Consider the following 16546-nt stretch of genomic DNA (forward strand, 5'->3'; position numbering starts at 1 on the left):
AAACACGAGCAATGGACATTAGACCGGTGGAAATCTCTCTTTTGGTCTGATGAGTCCAAATTTGAGATTTTTGGTTCCAACCGCTGTGTCTTTGTGAGACGCAGAGTAGGTGAACGGATGATCTCCGTACTTGTGGTTCCCACTGTGAAGCATGGAGGAGGTGGTGTGATGGTGTAGGGGTGCTTTGCTGGTGACACTGTGTGTGGTTTATTTAGAATTCAAGGCATACTGAACTAGCATGGCTACCACAGCATTCTGCAGCGATAGGCCATCCCATCTTTTATTTATTGTTATTTCACCTTTATTTAAACAGGTAGGCTAGTCTCATTTGCAACTGCGAACTGGCCAAGATAAAGCGTAGCAATTCGACACATACAACAACACCGAGTTACACATGGAATAAACAAAACATACAGTCAATAATACAGTAGAACAAAAGAATACAAAAAGTCTATATACAGTGAGCGCAAATGAGGTAAGTTAAGGAAATAAATAGGCCATGGTGGCGAAGTAATTACAATATAGCAATTAAACACTGGAATGGTAGATCGGCAGAAGATGAATGTGCAGGTAGAGATACTGGGGTGCAAAGGAGCAAAATAAATAAATAAATACCAGTATGGGGATGAGGTAGGTAGATGGGCTGTTTACAGATAGGCTAAGTACAGGTGCAGTGATCTGTTAACTGTTCTGACAGCTGGTGCTTTAAGCCAGTGAGGGAGATGTGAGTCTCCAGCTTCAGAGATTTTTGCAATTCGTTCCAGTCATGGGCAGCAGAGAACTGGAAGGAAAGATGACCAAAGGAGGAATTGGCTTTGGGGGTGACCAGTGAGATATACCTGCTGGAGCGTGTGCTACGAGTGGTGCTGCTATGGTGACCAGTGAGCTGAGATAAGGCGGGGCTTTACCTAGCAGAGACTTGTAGATAACCTGTAGCCAGTGGGTTTGGCGACGAGTATGAAGCAAGGGCCAACCAACAAGAGCGTACAGGTCGCAATGGTGGGTAGTGTATGGGGCTTTGGTGACAAAACGGATGGCACTGTGATAGACTGCATCCAGTTTGTTGAGTAGAGTGTTGGAGGCTATTTTATAGATGACATCACCGAAGTCGAGGATCGGTAGGATGTTCAGTTTTACGAGGGTATGTTTGGCAGCATGAGTGAAGGATGCTTTGTTGCGATATAGGAAGCCGATTCTAGATTTAATTTTGTATTGGAGATGTGAGTCTGGAAGGAGAGTTTACAGTCTAACCAGACACCCAGGTATGTGTAGTTGTCCACGTATTCTAAGTCAGAGCCGTCCAGAGTAGTGATGCTGGACGGGTGAGCAGGTGCGGGCAGCGATCGATTGAAAAGCATGCATTTAGTTTTACTTGCGTTTAAGAGCAGTTGGAGGCCACTGAAGGAGAGTTGTATGGCATTGAAGCTCGTCTGGAGGTTAGTTAACACAGTGTCCAAGGAGGGGCCAGAAGTATACAGAATGGTGTCGTCTGCGTAGAGGTGGATCAGAGAATCACCAGCAGCAAGAGCAACATCATTGATGTATACATAAAAGAGAGTCGGCCCGAGAATTGAACCCTGTGGCACACCCATAGAGACTGTCCGAGGCAGTCAGGCCCTCCGATTTGACACACTGAGCTCTATCAGAGAAGTAGTTGGTAAACCAGGCGAGGCAATCATTTGAGAAACCAAGGCTGTCGAGTCTGCCAATAAGAATGTTGTGATTGACAGAGTCGAAAGCCTTAGCCAGGTCGATGAATATGGCTGCACAGTAATGTTTCTTATCGATGGTGGTTATGATGTCGTTTAGAACCTTGAGTGTGGCTGAGGTGCACTCATGACCAGCTCTGAAACCAGATTGCATAGCGGAGAAGGTATGGTGGGATTCGAAATGGTCAGTAATCTGTTTGTTAACGTGGCTTTCGAAGACCTTAGAAAGACAAGGTAGGATAGATATAGGTCTGTAGCAGTTTGGGTCTAAAGTGTTTACCCCCTTTGAAGAGGGGGATGACCGCGGCAGCTTTCCAATCTTTGGGAATCTCAGACGATACGAAAGAGAGGTTGAACAGGCTAGTAATAGGGGTTGCAACAATAGCACGAGCTCAGAAGATAGATGGGGGGCAATCAGTTTACATATAGTATCGAGGGCACAGCTGGGGGCAGAGGGAGGTCTATAGCAAGCGGCAACAGTGAGAGACTTGTTTCTGGAAAGGTAAATATTTAGAAGTAGAAGCTCAAATTGTTTGGATACAGACTTAGAAAGTAATACAGAACTCTGCAGGCTATCTTTGCAGTAGATTGCAACACCGCCCCCTTTGGCAGTTCTATCTTGGCGGACAACGTTATCGTTAGAAATGGAGATTTCAGGGTTTTTGGTGGTTTTTCTAAGCCAGGATTCAGACACGGCTAAGACATCTTAGGGAGTAGGCTTCTAATGTTAACATGCATGAAACCAAGGCTTTTACGTTTACAGAAGTCAACAAATGAGAGCACCTGGGGGGTGGGAGTGGAGCTAGGCAATGCAGGACCTGCATTAACCTCCACATCACCAGAGGAAAAGAGGAGAAGTAGGATAAGGGTATGGCTAAAGACTATACGAACTGGCCGTCTAGCACGTTCAGAACAGAGAGTAAAAGGAGCAGGTTTCTGGGCACGATAGCATAGATTCAAGGCATAGTGTACAGACAAAGGTAAGGTAGGATGTAAGTACATTGGAGGTAAACCTAGGCATTGAGTAATGAAGAGAGAGATATAGTCTCTAGAGATGTTTAAACCAGGTGATGTCATTGCATATGTAGGAGGTGGAACAACATGGTTGGTTAAGGCATATTGAGCAGGGCTAGAGGCTCTACAGTGAAATAAGACAGTAATCACTAACCAGGACAGTTCCAAGAAGCTCTAGGTAGCTAGCAGGCCGATATTGTAGCCCAGGAGTATGCTTCGGCGGTAGCACAGGAGCCCTGGCCGGGCTAGCTTCAAGCTAAATTGGTGCTTGCTCTGGGATGGAAACGCTAGCCAGGAGTAGTCATCCGGGATTGCGGTTAGCTAGTTGTGAAGATCCAGATGAAAATGTTCAGTTTGCGGTAGGAATCCGTGGATAAAAATAACAGGTCCGTTATGCTCTGGTTAGAGTCACATTGTTCGAACTGGCGAGAGCTTTCCGAGCTGAAGGTTAGCTGATGACCGCTGGCAATGGTTTGCTGACTGATATCTGGTAGTTAGCTGGCTAGCTTCAGTTGAGGGATTCCAGATCCGAAGTAAATATAAATACTTTAGGAAAAAAAAGCAGATCCACGCCACATTGGGTGAGGCTGGTTGCAGGAGAGTATTTAGATGATGAGGTTTAGCAAAATATTTTAAAGGATATGCGATGAAAAATACGTAAAACGATATATACAAGGGACACGACAGGACAAGGACGTCTGACTGCTACGCCATCTTGGATCATAAATTGGGTTGCACTTTGTGGTGTAACGAATGTATTTGGGAGAAGGAGAGGAGGACCAAAGTGCAGCGTGGTACGTATCCATTATACTTTTAATCCAGAATGAATACACGAACAAAAACAACAAAACAATAAACAAACAGTTCTGAAAGTTGCAACAAACACTAACCAGAAAATAACTACCCACCACCCATAGTGGGAAAACAGGCTGCCTAAGTATGGTTCTCATTCAGAGACAACGATCGACAGCTGCCTCTGATTGGGAACCATACCAGGCCAAACATAGAAATACAAAACCTAGACTACACAACATAGAATGCCCACCCCAACTCACGCCCTGACCAAACTCAAATAGAGACATACAAAAGGAACTACGGTCAGGATGTGACAAGTGGGACTCGCATTTGTTTTTCAACAGGACAATGACCCAACACACCTCCAGACCATGTAAGGGCTATTTGACCAAGAAAGAGAGTGATGGAGTGCGGAGGCAGATGACCTAGCGTCCGCAATCCCCCAAGCTCAACCCAATTGAGATGGTTGGGATGAGTTCGACCGCAGAGTGAAGGAAAAGCAACCAACAAGTGCTCAGCATAAGTGGAACTCCTTCAAGACTGTTGGAAAAGCATTCTGGGTGTAGCTGGTTGAGAGAATGCCAAGAGTGTGCAAAGCTGTCATCAAGTCAAAGGGGGGCTATTAGAAAATATATTTAGATTTGTTTAACGCTTTTTTGGTTGATGATTCCATATGTGTTATTTCATAGTTGTGATGTCTTCACTATTATTCTACAATGTAGAAAATAGTAAAAATAAAGAAAAAACCCTTGAATGAGTAGGTGTGTCCAAACTTTTGACTGGTACTGTACATCCATGAGGATCAGACTGGGCTATTAATAACACACACACATATACACACACACACAAACACATCGACACACACACACAGAGTGGTCATACCAGAGAGATGAGGTTAGAGAGTGTGAGGGCGATGTACACAACGACAGCTTCGCCCTGTTTTTCTACGGGCCGGAGGTCCTTGTTGTAAGCCTTCTCCTTGAACAGATGTTGAATCAACCGCTCTTCCTCATTCCTGGCCAAACACTCTGACACACACACACAGAAGTCAATGCACAGATACATTCATTACAGGCTTGGAACAGCAATATTCATAGTATTAAATAATAGGGTACTTGTATTAAAAAGCCCACATAGTAGCCTCAATCCAATGGAGAGTAGCCCTTTACTGCAGTCAAATGACCTAGTGGCCTCATGGGTTGAATATTATTCATACTTTTCATATTTAATAAACATAAATAAATCAAAGAAACAAAGAAAATCCAGTGTTTCTATGTCAGTTTTGTTATATTTCAGTCTTATGTGACATATAGTATATAAAGTGTAATATTGGGATGCAAACTCAAAATGTAATACATTTCAACTTTGTATGTGACATGGTACAGGTGTCTTCTTTGTTAAGCCCATAACCATGTGTGTGAGGTGTATACTTTTGTTTCATGGTAGATTTGTTTAAGACGACCAAGAAACACTGTGACTCTGATTTAGCCCACTGCAGTAAAAGGTTTTAAGAAGTCTTGGACATTGAACCAGTGTGTGTAGTAAATCACAGGCCTAATACTGGTCATAACTCACTTTTAGGCTACAATTAGGCATCGGCTACAGAAAACATAGTCCACTTTCAATAGAACATGTTGAAGGATAAACGTTATTTTGGGAATAAATAGTCCTAATTGAACAAAAACAATATATCCAAAATGCTCACAAGGAAAAAATAAAACGTTACACTTCAACGGACTTACCTGTTACAAGGACCGCGAACAGAACCAGGGCTCCCGGTCCCAATAAACGGCAGTTCATGGCTGTTCGGCACCGGACAGACTCTGGAACTTAAAAAAAGTTATCCATTCTCTCCTTGTGCTCGTGATGTGACCCCCGGAGCCATGAGTGGCGGGAACAGGTGGAGACAGGCCGGGGAAGGCATGCAATCCCCCACTTCCGCCACAGAGATACAGGATAGGGGGTAGGGTGTGTGAGAGACAGAAAGTATGTAAGGGGACACAGTACACGTATGAGCTTTGCTTCACTAATGTGCGGCCTTCCAGGCAATGAATTTACAGAAATGGTTCCTGCATTACAGATACATTCATTGAGGACTGCAGAATATAAAGAGCAATTACAGGCCTACTGGGTCCCTATACAGTACTGTAGGTGTTGGATGGGTAAGTTGGATGTGTATAAAACTCCTTCATTTTAATGTACCTCCCTGTTGAGCTTTGTCTACTACATAGGTCTGGACTTTGTCAGGTTCTGGTTGCTGGTTCAAACCCCACTCCAGTTGTTCCCACTACAGGAGAAATGTAGGAGTTTTGATCAAACAATGAATACACTGATCATCTGACCAGTCAATATTTATTTCAATATCAATACAGTGGACAGTAAAACAGCGACAGCCCACTGGGCACACACTGGTTGAATCAATGTTATTTCCACGCAATTCCAATGCAATTATATTGAACCAAAGTGGACTAGACATAGAATTTATGTCCGTGCCCAGTGGGAGGACTTGACATTAATGTCTTTAGACGCTTGTCCCACATGCAGAACAGATTTTTTACTTGGCCGAAAGCTGAAGTCACTTGTCCCAACAAGAACAAAAGGTATGTAACACTATTGGCTAAAAGGGTGACTGAAAATGAGTGAAGTACATAGGAGGGATCTGAAAACATATCTGTGCTTGCCCATAGAAGATGTTAAAAAAGTTCTAAATAAATAAATCAAAATACAGCTACACATTTGGGGAGGGATGAGAGGAATCATGATATTGAACAAAGATATTCAGGGAGTGGTTGAAATTTACACAATTGTTACCCAGAGGAAAATGTATGTTTTTTACATTTCAGTCAGGGGAGGGTTTAGTATTTTTTATTTAGTCCACAGGAGGGTCATGTCATTTGTAATCGATTAACAAACCTAACGCAATGGTACATCTAAGCTCTGGCAGTAGCACTAGGGGTGTGTCAGAAATATGTTTATCTATTTTCACAACCAATAATGATCAGCGCAGTGCTGGTGTAACCGGTGTTGCACCGCGGGAGCTCCTCTTTGTGTGTGATTGATACCAAAAGACGAGGACGTTGGAGGTCAGGTTGTTTTAACGTATCAGAGTTCTCTCTAAAGCCTCCAAATGAAATGACGAAACATTTGCAGAGCACAAATATATTCTGCCAATATCATCCTAAAAAGTACAATAACAATTGAATCTTGACAATACCATCCCATGAAATTCACAAAGTATTTTAAAAACTGTTACACTGGGTGGCACGAAAGGACTGGGTTTTGATGAAGAAGCAAGTTGTGGGTGTGTCGAGGGTTGGTCCCTCACATGCCAATCAGAACGTGCTCCATAGCTATACAGTACATGTGGATGCTTGAAGTTGTGTTTTATTATTGCCTTGGAAAAAACTCAAATTCCAATGTTATTCTGTTATAGTTTTTAAAATATCCAGATCCATCCCATCTTTGCTAAATATGTTAAATGTAACCTGTTCGCAGTCATCATTGTTCGAAGTATTTGGACTGGCTTCAGTGTAGAACTATATACATAGCATTAGCACTGATATAGGGGCTAGGCCTACTGTAAATTACATTATGGCTGAGCATGGACATGCCAAACATTGTCAATAAGCAAGTTAAAGAGATAATAATTCTAATCAAATTCTAAACACCACAACTTGTTTTAAATAGGCTATGCCTAAATACACTTCCAGGCACCATAATTGCTCCCTGTGGGCAATCATGGAGGATTTTAAACACATCTAAACTTTTCACAGTAGCTGGACGGATCCAATATAAAGCGAAAGGGAGAATGTCCACTCACCTTTATACTGCTCCCACATAAAAACAATTATATATTGGAACCAGAGATCGCGTTGCCACTTCTCCAGAAGTTGCATTGCATGTGTACCATGGATGTTCTCACCATAAAACCAGGACCATGTGGATCATTCTAATCAGTTTGGTTTTATTTTTATTAATAGACAAAAAACAAGCAATCTGTTATTTTTTTCCATCAACAACAACAATAAATAAATACATGTCAAATGTAATGATATAATAAAATCGGCAGGATAAAAAGACATGACGTATTGCTTTTGAACTAGAATTCATTATAGTAGGCCGAGTGTAAGGGAAGCCTATGGAGGCATTTGGGTTTTAAAAATGTGAAAGGAGAAACAAGCAATTGTTACAGGGAAAATAACTTCTAAATAAGAGGTTTACCGGTATTCACCGAGGTTCTCATCTGATGTCATCTTTTTGTTTTGATGGGCATATGTAGACTACAAGAGTACACCACATCAGTCACTGGCTTCATCAAAAAGTGCATCGACGACGTCGTCCCCGCAGTGACACTACGTACCCCCACCAGAAGCCATGGATTACAGGCAACATCCGCAATGAGCTAAAGGGTAGAGCTGCCACTTTCAATGAGCGGGACCCAGAAGCTTAAAAGAAATCCCGCTATGCCCGCCCGACGAACCATCAAGCTTGGCATCCAACCGCAAGGCGCTACAAAGGGTAGTGCTGACGACCCAGTACATCACTGGGACCGAGCTCCTTGCCTTCTAGGTGTTATATACCAGGTGGTGTCAGAGGAAGAACCTCAAAATTGTCAGACTCCAGCCACCCAAGTTATACCCTGTTCTCTCTGCTACCACACAGCAAGTAGTACCGATAGACCAAATCTGGAAGCAACAGGACCCTGAACAGCTTCTACCCCCAAGCCTGCTAAATAGTTAGTTTAATAGTTAGCAAAATAGCTACCAGGACAATCTGCATGGATCCTTTTTGCACAAACTTTGACTCGTCACATACACTGCTGCTACTGTTTACTTTCTGTCACTTTATTCCTAGGTTTATGCACATATCTACCTCCATGACCTCGTACCCCTGCACATCGACTATGTACAGTGTGAAAACGGCACACTTCCGCATTGTTGCGCTGCTTGTTGTGACTTGATACCTACCAAACTTTTCATTTTTTAAACTTTAAATAACCTTTTAAATCAAAACTCTGCATTTTACACATCTTCCAACATCTTAGTTTTTTCCTCGCTTAACTTTTTCACCCCAGACGGACGCTTTAGTACCAGGACACTGACAACCGAGCCTGGCTACCAAGAGCTCAACATACAACGCTCTCTATAGAACTACTAAAGGAAATAGCTTTTTTCCAGTGTGTGAGTGCGACTCCAGTTGTTGGACAGTACATGCTGTAACTGTATGTTGTGTATTCCCCACGACTACAGACACTGGGGATACGCCCGACACAGCTCTGAGGCTACACCAAACGTTAACACGCAGCCGGGCAGGTGCGTAGCAAGAAACAGCCGGCAACCTGCCACTGACAACTGACCCAGCCATCACCTGCCTCCCTTCTCTCTCGCTCTTCACATTCAACGAGACAGACAACACAATTGTGCGAGGTGCTGGTAGGGGCGGCCATGGAGGGTGCATCTAAGTCCCCGGCGGCGTGGCAAATGTTTGTTCCCTTGGACGGTCAGCTTTCAGCAGTGAAAACTCCTTTGAATCTGATGGTTACTCGCGGACTATTAAGTGTATAATCTGCGACATGTTCGCAGTAGTCACCGGGAAAGGTCAGATGTATACCTTCATTTGTGAAAAAAGGAATTGAACTTGATGCAGCTAAAGAAAGGATTATTATTCTTCATGAAGAAACACCTGGCCGTGCTGATTCTCCAGTTTCAACTGTTCTGCCTCGGCTATGGAATCCTGACCTGTTCACCGGACGTGCTACCTGTCCCAGACCTGCTGTTTCGGCTATGAAAAGCCAACTGACATTTACTCCTGAGGTGCTGAGCTGTTGCACCCTCGACAACTACTGTGATTATTATTATTTGACCATGCTGGTCATTTATGAACATTTGAACATCTTGGCCATGTTCTGTTATAATCTCCACCCGGCACTGCCAGAAGAGGCCACCACTCATAGCCTGGTTCCTCTCTAGGTTTCTTCCTAGGTTTTGGCCTTTCTACCTTTCTAGGGAGTTTTTCCTAGCCACCGTGCGTCTACACCTGCATTGCTTGCTGTTTGGGGTTTTAGGCTGGGTTTCTGTACAGCACTTTGAGATATAAGCTGATGTACGAAGGGCTATATAAATACATTTGATTTGATTTGAAATACAAACTTTGACCAAGCGCCTGAATAAGGATCGGCATCTTTAAATGATTACTATCAAAGAGAATCATAATGGGACTCCAGGTGAGCGTAAATGGCTGCTCATTGTTGGACTCCAGGTGAGCGTAAATGGCTGCTCATTGTTGGACTCCAGGTGAGCGTAAATGGCTGCTCATTATTGGACTCCGTAAATGGTGATTGTTGGACTCCAGGTGAGCGTAAATGGCTGCTCATTGTTGGACTCCAGGTGAGCGTAAATGGCTGCTCATTGTTGGACTCCAGGTGAGCGTAAATGGCTGCTCATTGTTGGACTCCAGGTGAGCGTAAATGGCTGCTCATTGTTGGACTCCAGGTGAGCGTAAATGGCTGCTCATTGTGGACTGGACTCCAGGTGAGCGTAAATGGCTGCTCATTGTTGGACTCCAGGTGAGCGTAAATGGCTGCTCATTGTTGGACTCCAGGTGAGCGTAAATGGCTGCTCATTGTTGGACTCCAGGTGAGCGTAAATGGCTGCTCATTGTTGGACTCCAGGTGAGCATAAATGGACGTGTGTCGGAACCAGAAAGAAGAAGAATCATTCTCGGCGCATCTGCCTTCTTCCCCCGATTCATGAAATCCATAATTTGCTAGATGACAGATGACATTCATATTCTGACAATTTCTGAAACTCACTTAGATAATACCTTTGATGATACAGTGGTAGCAATACATGGTTATAAGATCTACAGTGAAGACAGAAATGCCCAAGGCAGAGGTGTGGCTGTTTATATTTCTGTAAAGCTTAAGAGGATCTCGTGTTAAATGCTATTGAAGTAATATGGCTCCAGGTTAATTTGCCTCACCTAAAGCCCATTATTGTGGGAAGCTACTATAGATCACCAAGTGCTCACAGTCAGTATCTGGATAAAGTGTGAAATTCTTGATAATGTATGTGATATAAACAGAGAGGTACATTTTCTGGGTGATTAAAATTTTGACTTGCTTTCATCAGGCTGCCCATTCAAGAGAAAGCTTCAAACTGTAACTAATGCCTGCAAGCTGGTTCAGGTTATCAATCAACCTACCAGGGTAGTTACAAACAGCACAGGAATGAAATCATCAATCGATCACATCTTTACTAATGCTGCAGACATTTGTTTGAAAGCAGTATCCAGATCCATCAGATGTAGTGATCACAATATAGTAGCCATATCTAGGAAAACCAAAGATCTGAAGGATGGGCCTAATATAGTGTTTAAGAGCTCATACAATAAGTTTTGCAGTGATTCCCATTGTTGATATAAAGAATTGTTGGTCTGTGGTGTGTAATGATATACTTGGATGTATACCAGAACCTGAACTTACCACATTTATGGAATTGCTCACCCCAGTTACTAATAAGCATGCACACATTGAGAAAATGATTGTAGAAACTTAAATCCCTGTGGAATGATGAGGAATTTAAAAATGGGATGGTTGAGAGGGATGACGCGAAAGAAATGGCAAATAGGTCTGGCTGTACAACCGATTGGCAAACGTACTGCAAATTCAGAAATCATGTGACTAAACTGAATAAAAAGAAGAAGAAACTACACTATGAAACAAAGAGAAATGACAAAGAATGGTAGTAAAAAGCTTTGGAGAACCTTAAATGAAATTATGGGCAAAAAGGCAAACTCCGCTCCATCATTCATTGAATCAGATGGCTCATTCATCACAAAACCCACTGATATTGCCAACTACTTTAATGATTTTTTGGCAAGATTAGCAAATTTAGGCATGACATGCCAGCAACAAACGCTGACACTACACATCCAAGTATATCTGACCAAATTATGAAAGACAAGCATTGTAATTTTGAATTCTGTAAAGTAGGTGTGGAAGAGGTGAAAAAATGGTTGTCTATCAATAATGACAAACCACCGTCTGACAACTTGGATGGAAAATTATTGAGGATAATAGCGGATGATATTGCCACGCCTATTTGCCACATCTTCAATTTAAATCTACTAGAAAGTATGTGCCCTCAGGCCTGGAGGGAAGCAAAAGTTATTCCCCTTTTTACTGGCTCAAATAGCCAACCAATCAGCCTGTTACCAACCCTTTGTAAACTTTTGGAAGGAATTGTGTTTTACCAGATACAATGCTATTTTACAGTAAACAAGTTGACAACAGACTTTCAGCACGCTTATAGGGAAGGACATTCAACAAGCACAGCACTTACATTTTGTTAGAATTCAGTGCAGCTTTTGACATTATCGATCATAGTCTTGAGTAAAGCCAGTGTGTCTATGTATGCGGATGACTCAACTCTATACACGTCAGCTACCACAGCGACTGAAATGACTGCAACACTTAACAAAGAGCTGCAGTTAGTTTCAGAATGGGTGGCAAGGAATAAGTTAGTACGTACACATGGATTTTGTGTTGTAGATATGTGGTAGTAGAGTAGGGGCCTTGGCAGCAGCTAATGGGGATCCATAATAAATACAAATAGCCAAGATATTTATTATTACTTTTATCATTACATGTTATTACTTTTCTATATTTTCTTTCTCTCTACATTGTTGGGAAGGGCCCGTAAGTAAGCATTTCACTGTTAGTCTACACCTGTTGTTTACAAAGCATGTGACAAATAACATTTGATTTAATTGTGCTTGTTTATGTTTGTGTTCAGTCCCTCACGCCAGTGAAGGAAAGTCTGGGAGAGGCGTGGCCTCAAACAGTAGACAAAGCCCGGTCTGAACATGTTCTTAGTGATTGAACGTGAGAGCCAGAGAGAGGATTGTGACCATCCTCTGGTCCTACAGGGAGAGAGATTTAACGTGTCAATCATTTAGCTCAGCTCCACAGGTGTGTGTGTGTACCTGAAGTATTCTGTAGAAGCTGGTCTCCATGTCTTTCACATTCTGTCTCAGTTTACTCATCAACTCCAGAGTCTTCAACACCGTCTCACCACACACTTGACTGAAACACACACACACACATAATTTTGAGTCCATCTCTTTGGTATGAGAATGCCTGATGCCTGTGTTGATGCATTTGCAGTCGTGGCTGGTGAGGGGGTCATTGTTATGGCAACAGGAGAGCAGTATTTGAACCTGAGAGAGACAGACCTGGGAGCTCACCTGATGAGACACCATGCTACACACAATCCTCATTACACAGCAGTGGAAGAATTAAGGCTGATCACGCGCACACACGCGCGCACACACACACGCACAGACCAGTCCCCCCATGTAATTGATATTTAGTAGCAAGCTGCTGGTGTGTGTGGTGCGTATGCAGTGTGTTCTGAGCTGGCTGTCTGGTGTGGCTGGGTCCCGTCCCTGTTGTAGACCCAACTTCATTAGAACCAACAACTCAACGAAGCCCAACACACGCACACAACCTCAACCCAACCCCTCCTGAAGAGAAACACATAAGAAAGGACAAAGAAAAATCACTTTGTATGTACATACAGGAGTTATCAATGATTTAGACTGGATGATGAAGCTATGTAGATACAGGCTTCCACTTTTAGTTCTGTACGTCCATGTTGGGTTGCCGTGCCTCCAGTAGTTCAGTCAGCAGCTGCAGCGCCTGTAGACAGCATGACTCCTCCCCGTCAGCCAGAGAGCTGTAGCCATTGGATGAGAGCTAAGCCCGGCTCTGTTTTCTGGCCTGCATCTAGGCCCGCCCCCTGTCCGCGACTTGCAGCTCGGAGCCGTGGGGCGGCGGGACGGAACACGACCTCACACAGCAGAGACCTTAGGCCTAACCAACCACACAGAGCCAGGAGCAGCTCCAACACCTTGGCAGCAGAGTCCAGGTCTTTGATATGTAGCGGACCCAACACCTGGGACACGCACACTGAGAAGTGTTCATACCTACAGAGAGGAAGGAGAGACATAAACAACATCACTTTTATTGTTTTATTAAAGTGTGTGAGTGTGTGTTTGTGTGTGTACCTGGTCAGGTAGTCAGCTATCTTGGGGTTCCTCAGTAGGTCCACCAGTAGGTCAACAGAGTGGTTCCTGGTTAGGGTTCCGTCGCCATTGACGCCGTTGGGGCGGCAGCGTAGCCTAGTGGTTAGAGTGTTGGACTAGTAGCCGGAAGGTGTGTTGGGGTCTCCTGCCAGCTCCACTGAAGGTTGCAAGTTCAAACCCCCGAGCTGACAAGGTACAAATCTGTCGTTCTGCCCCTGAACAGGCAGTTAACCCACTGTTCCTAGGCCGTCATTGAAAATAAGAATTTGTTCTTAACTGACTTGCCTAGTTAAATAAAGGTAAAATAAAAAAAATAAATTGACGATGATGTTGAAGATCAGCTGGAATGTCAGGTGGATGTTCACAACCAGAACCAAAGATAGAGAAAACATTGGTATGTATGTGTGTGTTACCTACTCCCCCACCTCCTCATTGAGAGTGAGGCTGACCAGTATGGGGAAAGCTAACACCACCACTGTCAAAACTGTTGTCGGCCAGGAAGGTAGTCAGGGTACGGTAGAACGCCTTGACATTACTCCGTAGGAACCCACCCACACACAGGTTAATCAACGTACAGTAGAACTCCTTCACATTACAACATCAAAGAGTAGCGAGAAGGAAGAAGAGAGGATGAGTACTACAAAAAAAGAGAGAAAGGGTGGACAGGCAGTGGTAGAGAAGATGAAGAATGTTCCTCACCAGAGCTTTGATGTGAGTCTGTACCGACAGGTTGTAGTGACACAGGTTAGCCATCAGACCCAGGCACAGCATGGTGATGTGATCATTGTGCAACGGGCTGGAAGGGGGGGGACATAGGAGACTAAATGAATACTTTCATGTACAGATTCATATCTGCTATACTATAGAGTGGAAAAAGAGAGGAGGGGGAGGAGGAGGGAAAAGAGGAGAGGAGTCAAGAGGTTCTCACATGTTGGTCATGAGAAAGTCTGCGTTCATAGATTTAGTTGGCACAGTGGATTATCCGGGTGTTGTACATGAGCCTCTGTAGCACCTGTACACACACACACACACACACACAGAGAGTTACTACAGCAAAATCTGAACACATTACATCCTACAGCCATGTTCCTCACCAGAGCTTTAGCTTCGTGTAGCTTCATCGTTCTCCAAGACCAGGGTTCATGACCACTGGTTTAATCTATTTATGTCATTTTGGTGACTGTTGTCTTACCTGTAGTACCAACAGCTCCCTGGGAGTGCCACTGTGGTAGTGGATGATGGAGGCCAGAGTGCTGGTCAGGTTATAACTGCTCTGGAGAACATCTCTGCTTTCATCAACACAGGCTGGGAGAGAGAACACACACATCATAGTATAGCTTTAAGACAAGGTCAATCACTTGTCAAGACATTATAGGACAGAAATGCATTGGGAACTCATCAGAACCAAGTTGGACCAGTAGATAGATGATGGTTCCTGTGAGTGCAGGGATAGTGTTGGGGTCTCCTGCCAGCTCCACTGACACACTCACTGGGCAGCACCTGCCCGATGACAACAGACAACCGCACTGCAGTCCTGACAGCTCCTACACACCTTGATTCATATCTTCCATTTTGTGTGCTTCGCCACAGTGTAGACATGTTAAAACTGACCTCCACTTGTTTCTGCAGTAGGGCAGTGGTATGGGCCGTCCTATTGTCTCTGTACTGGTGGATGGCCAGCAGGAGAGACTTCAGACATGTTGTTATTTATGTTTTATTTAACTAGGCAAGTCAGTTAAGAACAAATTCTTATTTACAATGACGGCCACCGGTGAACAGTGGGTTAACTGCCTTGTTCAGGGGCAGAACGATAGATTTACCTTGTCAGCTGGGGATTCCATCCAGCAACCTTTCAGTTACTGACCCAAAGCTCTAACCACTAGGCTACCAGCAGCCCCAAAACAACAATCCTGACCTCAGTAGCAGATAGGATCAACTGGCTGTATGATACTATTCATCAGCTTAGCCAAAAAGTAGAGCTAGCTACATTTTTTTTTTTATCTAAGTGGCTGAGCTACAGCTGATAGCTAGCTTGCCAACTTGTTAGCTGACGTTAGCAAAAGGACTTTAGCTAGGAAAGGAGCACACATTTTTCAGACAAGACGATGCAAATTATAACATTGTGACAATTATTTAAGTAACTTAAACACACATACACCCATATATTCACTAATTTGCTAAGAAAATATATTGTACATTCAGTTAATTTAACTCTGTTCGCTTCTACTTCCTCACGCTTTTAATTTTGAATAGCGGAACAGTCCATGAGGTACAACTCTTTTTGCTTCTACTTCCTCCCGCTTTTAATTTTGAATAGCGGAACAGCCCATGAGGTACTGAAGATGGATCACAGCCCATTCGTGCAACCAAATGGTAATTGTCTAGACAAATTACACAAATGTATGTATTCTGCTACTAATAGAATGATATCAAACCAAAGTAAAGGGTTGTTTAAAAATAATTTAGATAACAATTTAAATAATTGCTGTAAAAAAGAAACCAGCCTTAGAACTATCATCACCCCCTAGTTTAGCACACTCTTTCAAGATTCTAAGTATTATGTAGGCAGGTGCCATGCAAGACATGACCGAAATGCGCAAACAAGGCAAGTCGGTGCCACGCTGTGCTGCTCGGTTTCCTTAATTAACTATAATAAGGATAAATCTAATTGTGGTAATGGAAAAATTCACTAATAAAAAAACACTTCCGTGTTTTCTATAAGGAATTCAAGCAGTACATTCTTTGTCACGTTCTGACCTTAGTTATTTTATTATGTCTTTGTTTTAGTATGGTCAGGGCGTGAGTTGGGTGGGTTGTCTATGTTCCTTTTTCTATGTTTTGGGATTTCTGTGTTTGGCCTGGTATGGTTCTCAATCACAGGCAGCTGTTTATCGTTGTCCCTGATTGAGAACCATATCAGTTGTTTCTCTTTGTTATTTTGT

At 43.3% G+C, this 16546-nt stretch overlaps 1 protein-coding gene and 1 pseudogene across 1 annotated transcript in view; both read right to left on the reverse strand.

Moving 5' to 3' along the window:
• The window catches only part of chrnd (cholinergic receptor, nicotinic, delta (muscle)), an 11602-nt gene extending 6269 nt beyond the window's left edge, over positions 1-5333 (reverse strand). The window contains exons 1-2 of the mRNA XM_064949909.1: positions 5261-5333; positions 4401-4546 (exon numbers count right to left, since the gene is read on the reverse strand). Coding sequence (XP_064805981.1) covers positions 4401-4546; positions 5261-5318 — 204 coding nt within the window. The 5' untranslated portion in view covers positions 5319-5333. The remainder of the gene's footprint in view (positions 1-4400; positions 4547-5260) is intronic.
• Positions 5334-12201: 6868 nt separating this feature from the next.
• Positions 12202-15305, reverse strand: LOC135523188 (protein CIP2A homolog L-like; annotated as a pseudogene).
• Between the last annotated feature and the right edge of the window lie 1241 nt (positions 15306-16546).

This window comes from Oncorhynchus masou, chromosome 30, assembly GCF_036934945.1.
Source record: "Oncorhynchus masou masou isolate Uvic2021 chromosome 30, UVic_Omas_1.1, whole genome shotgun sequence".
Lineage (NCBI taxonomy): Eukaryota > Metazoa > Chordata > Actinopteri > Salmoniformes > Salmonidae > Oncorhynchus > Oncorhynchus masou.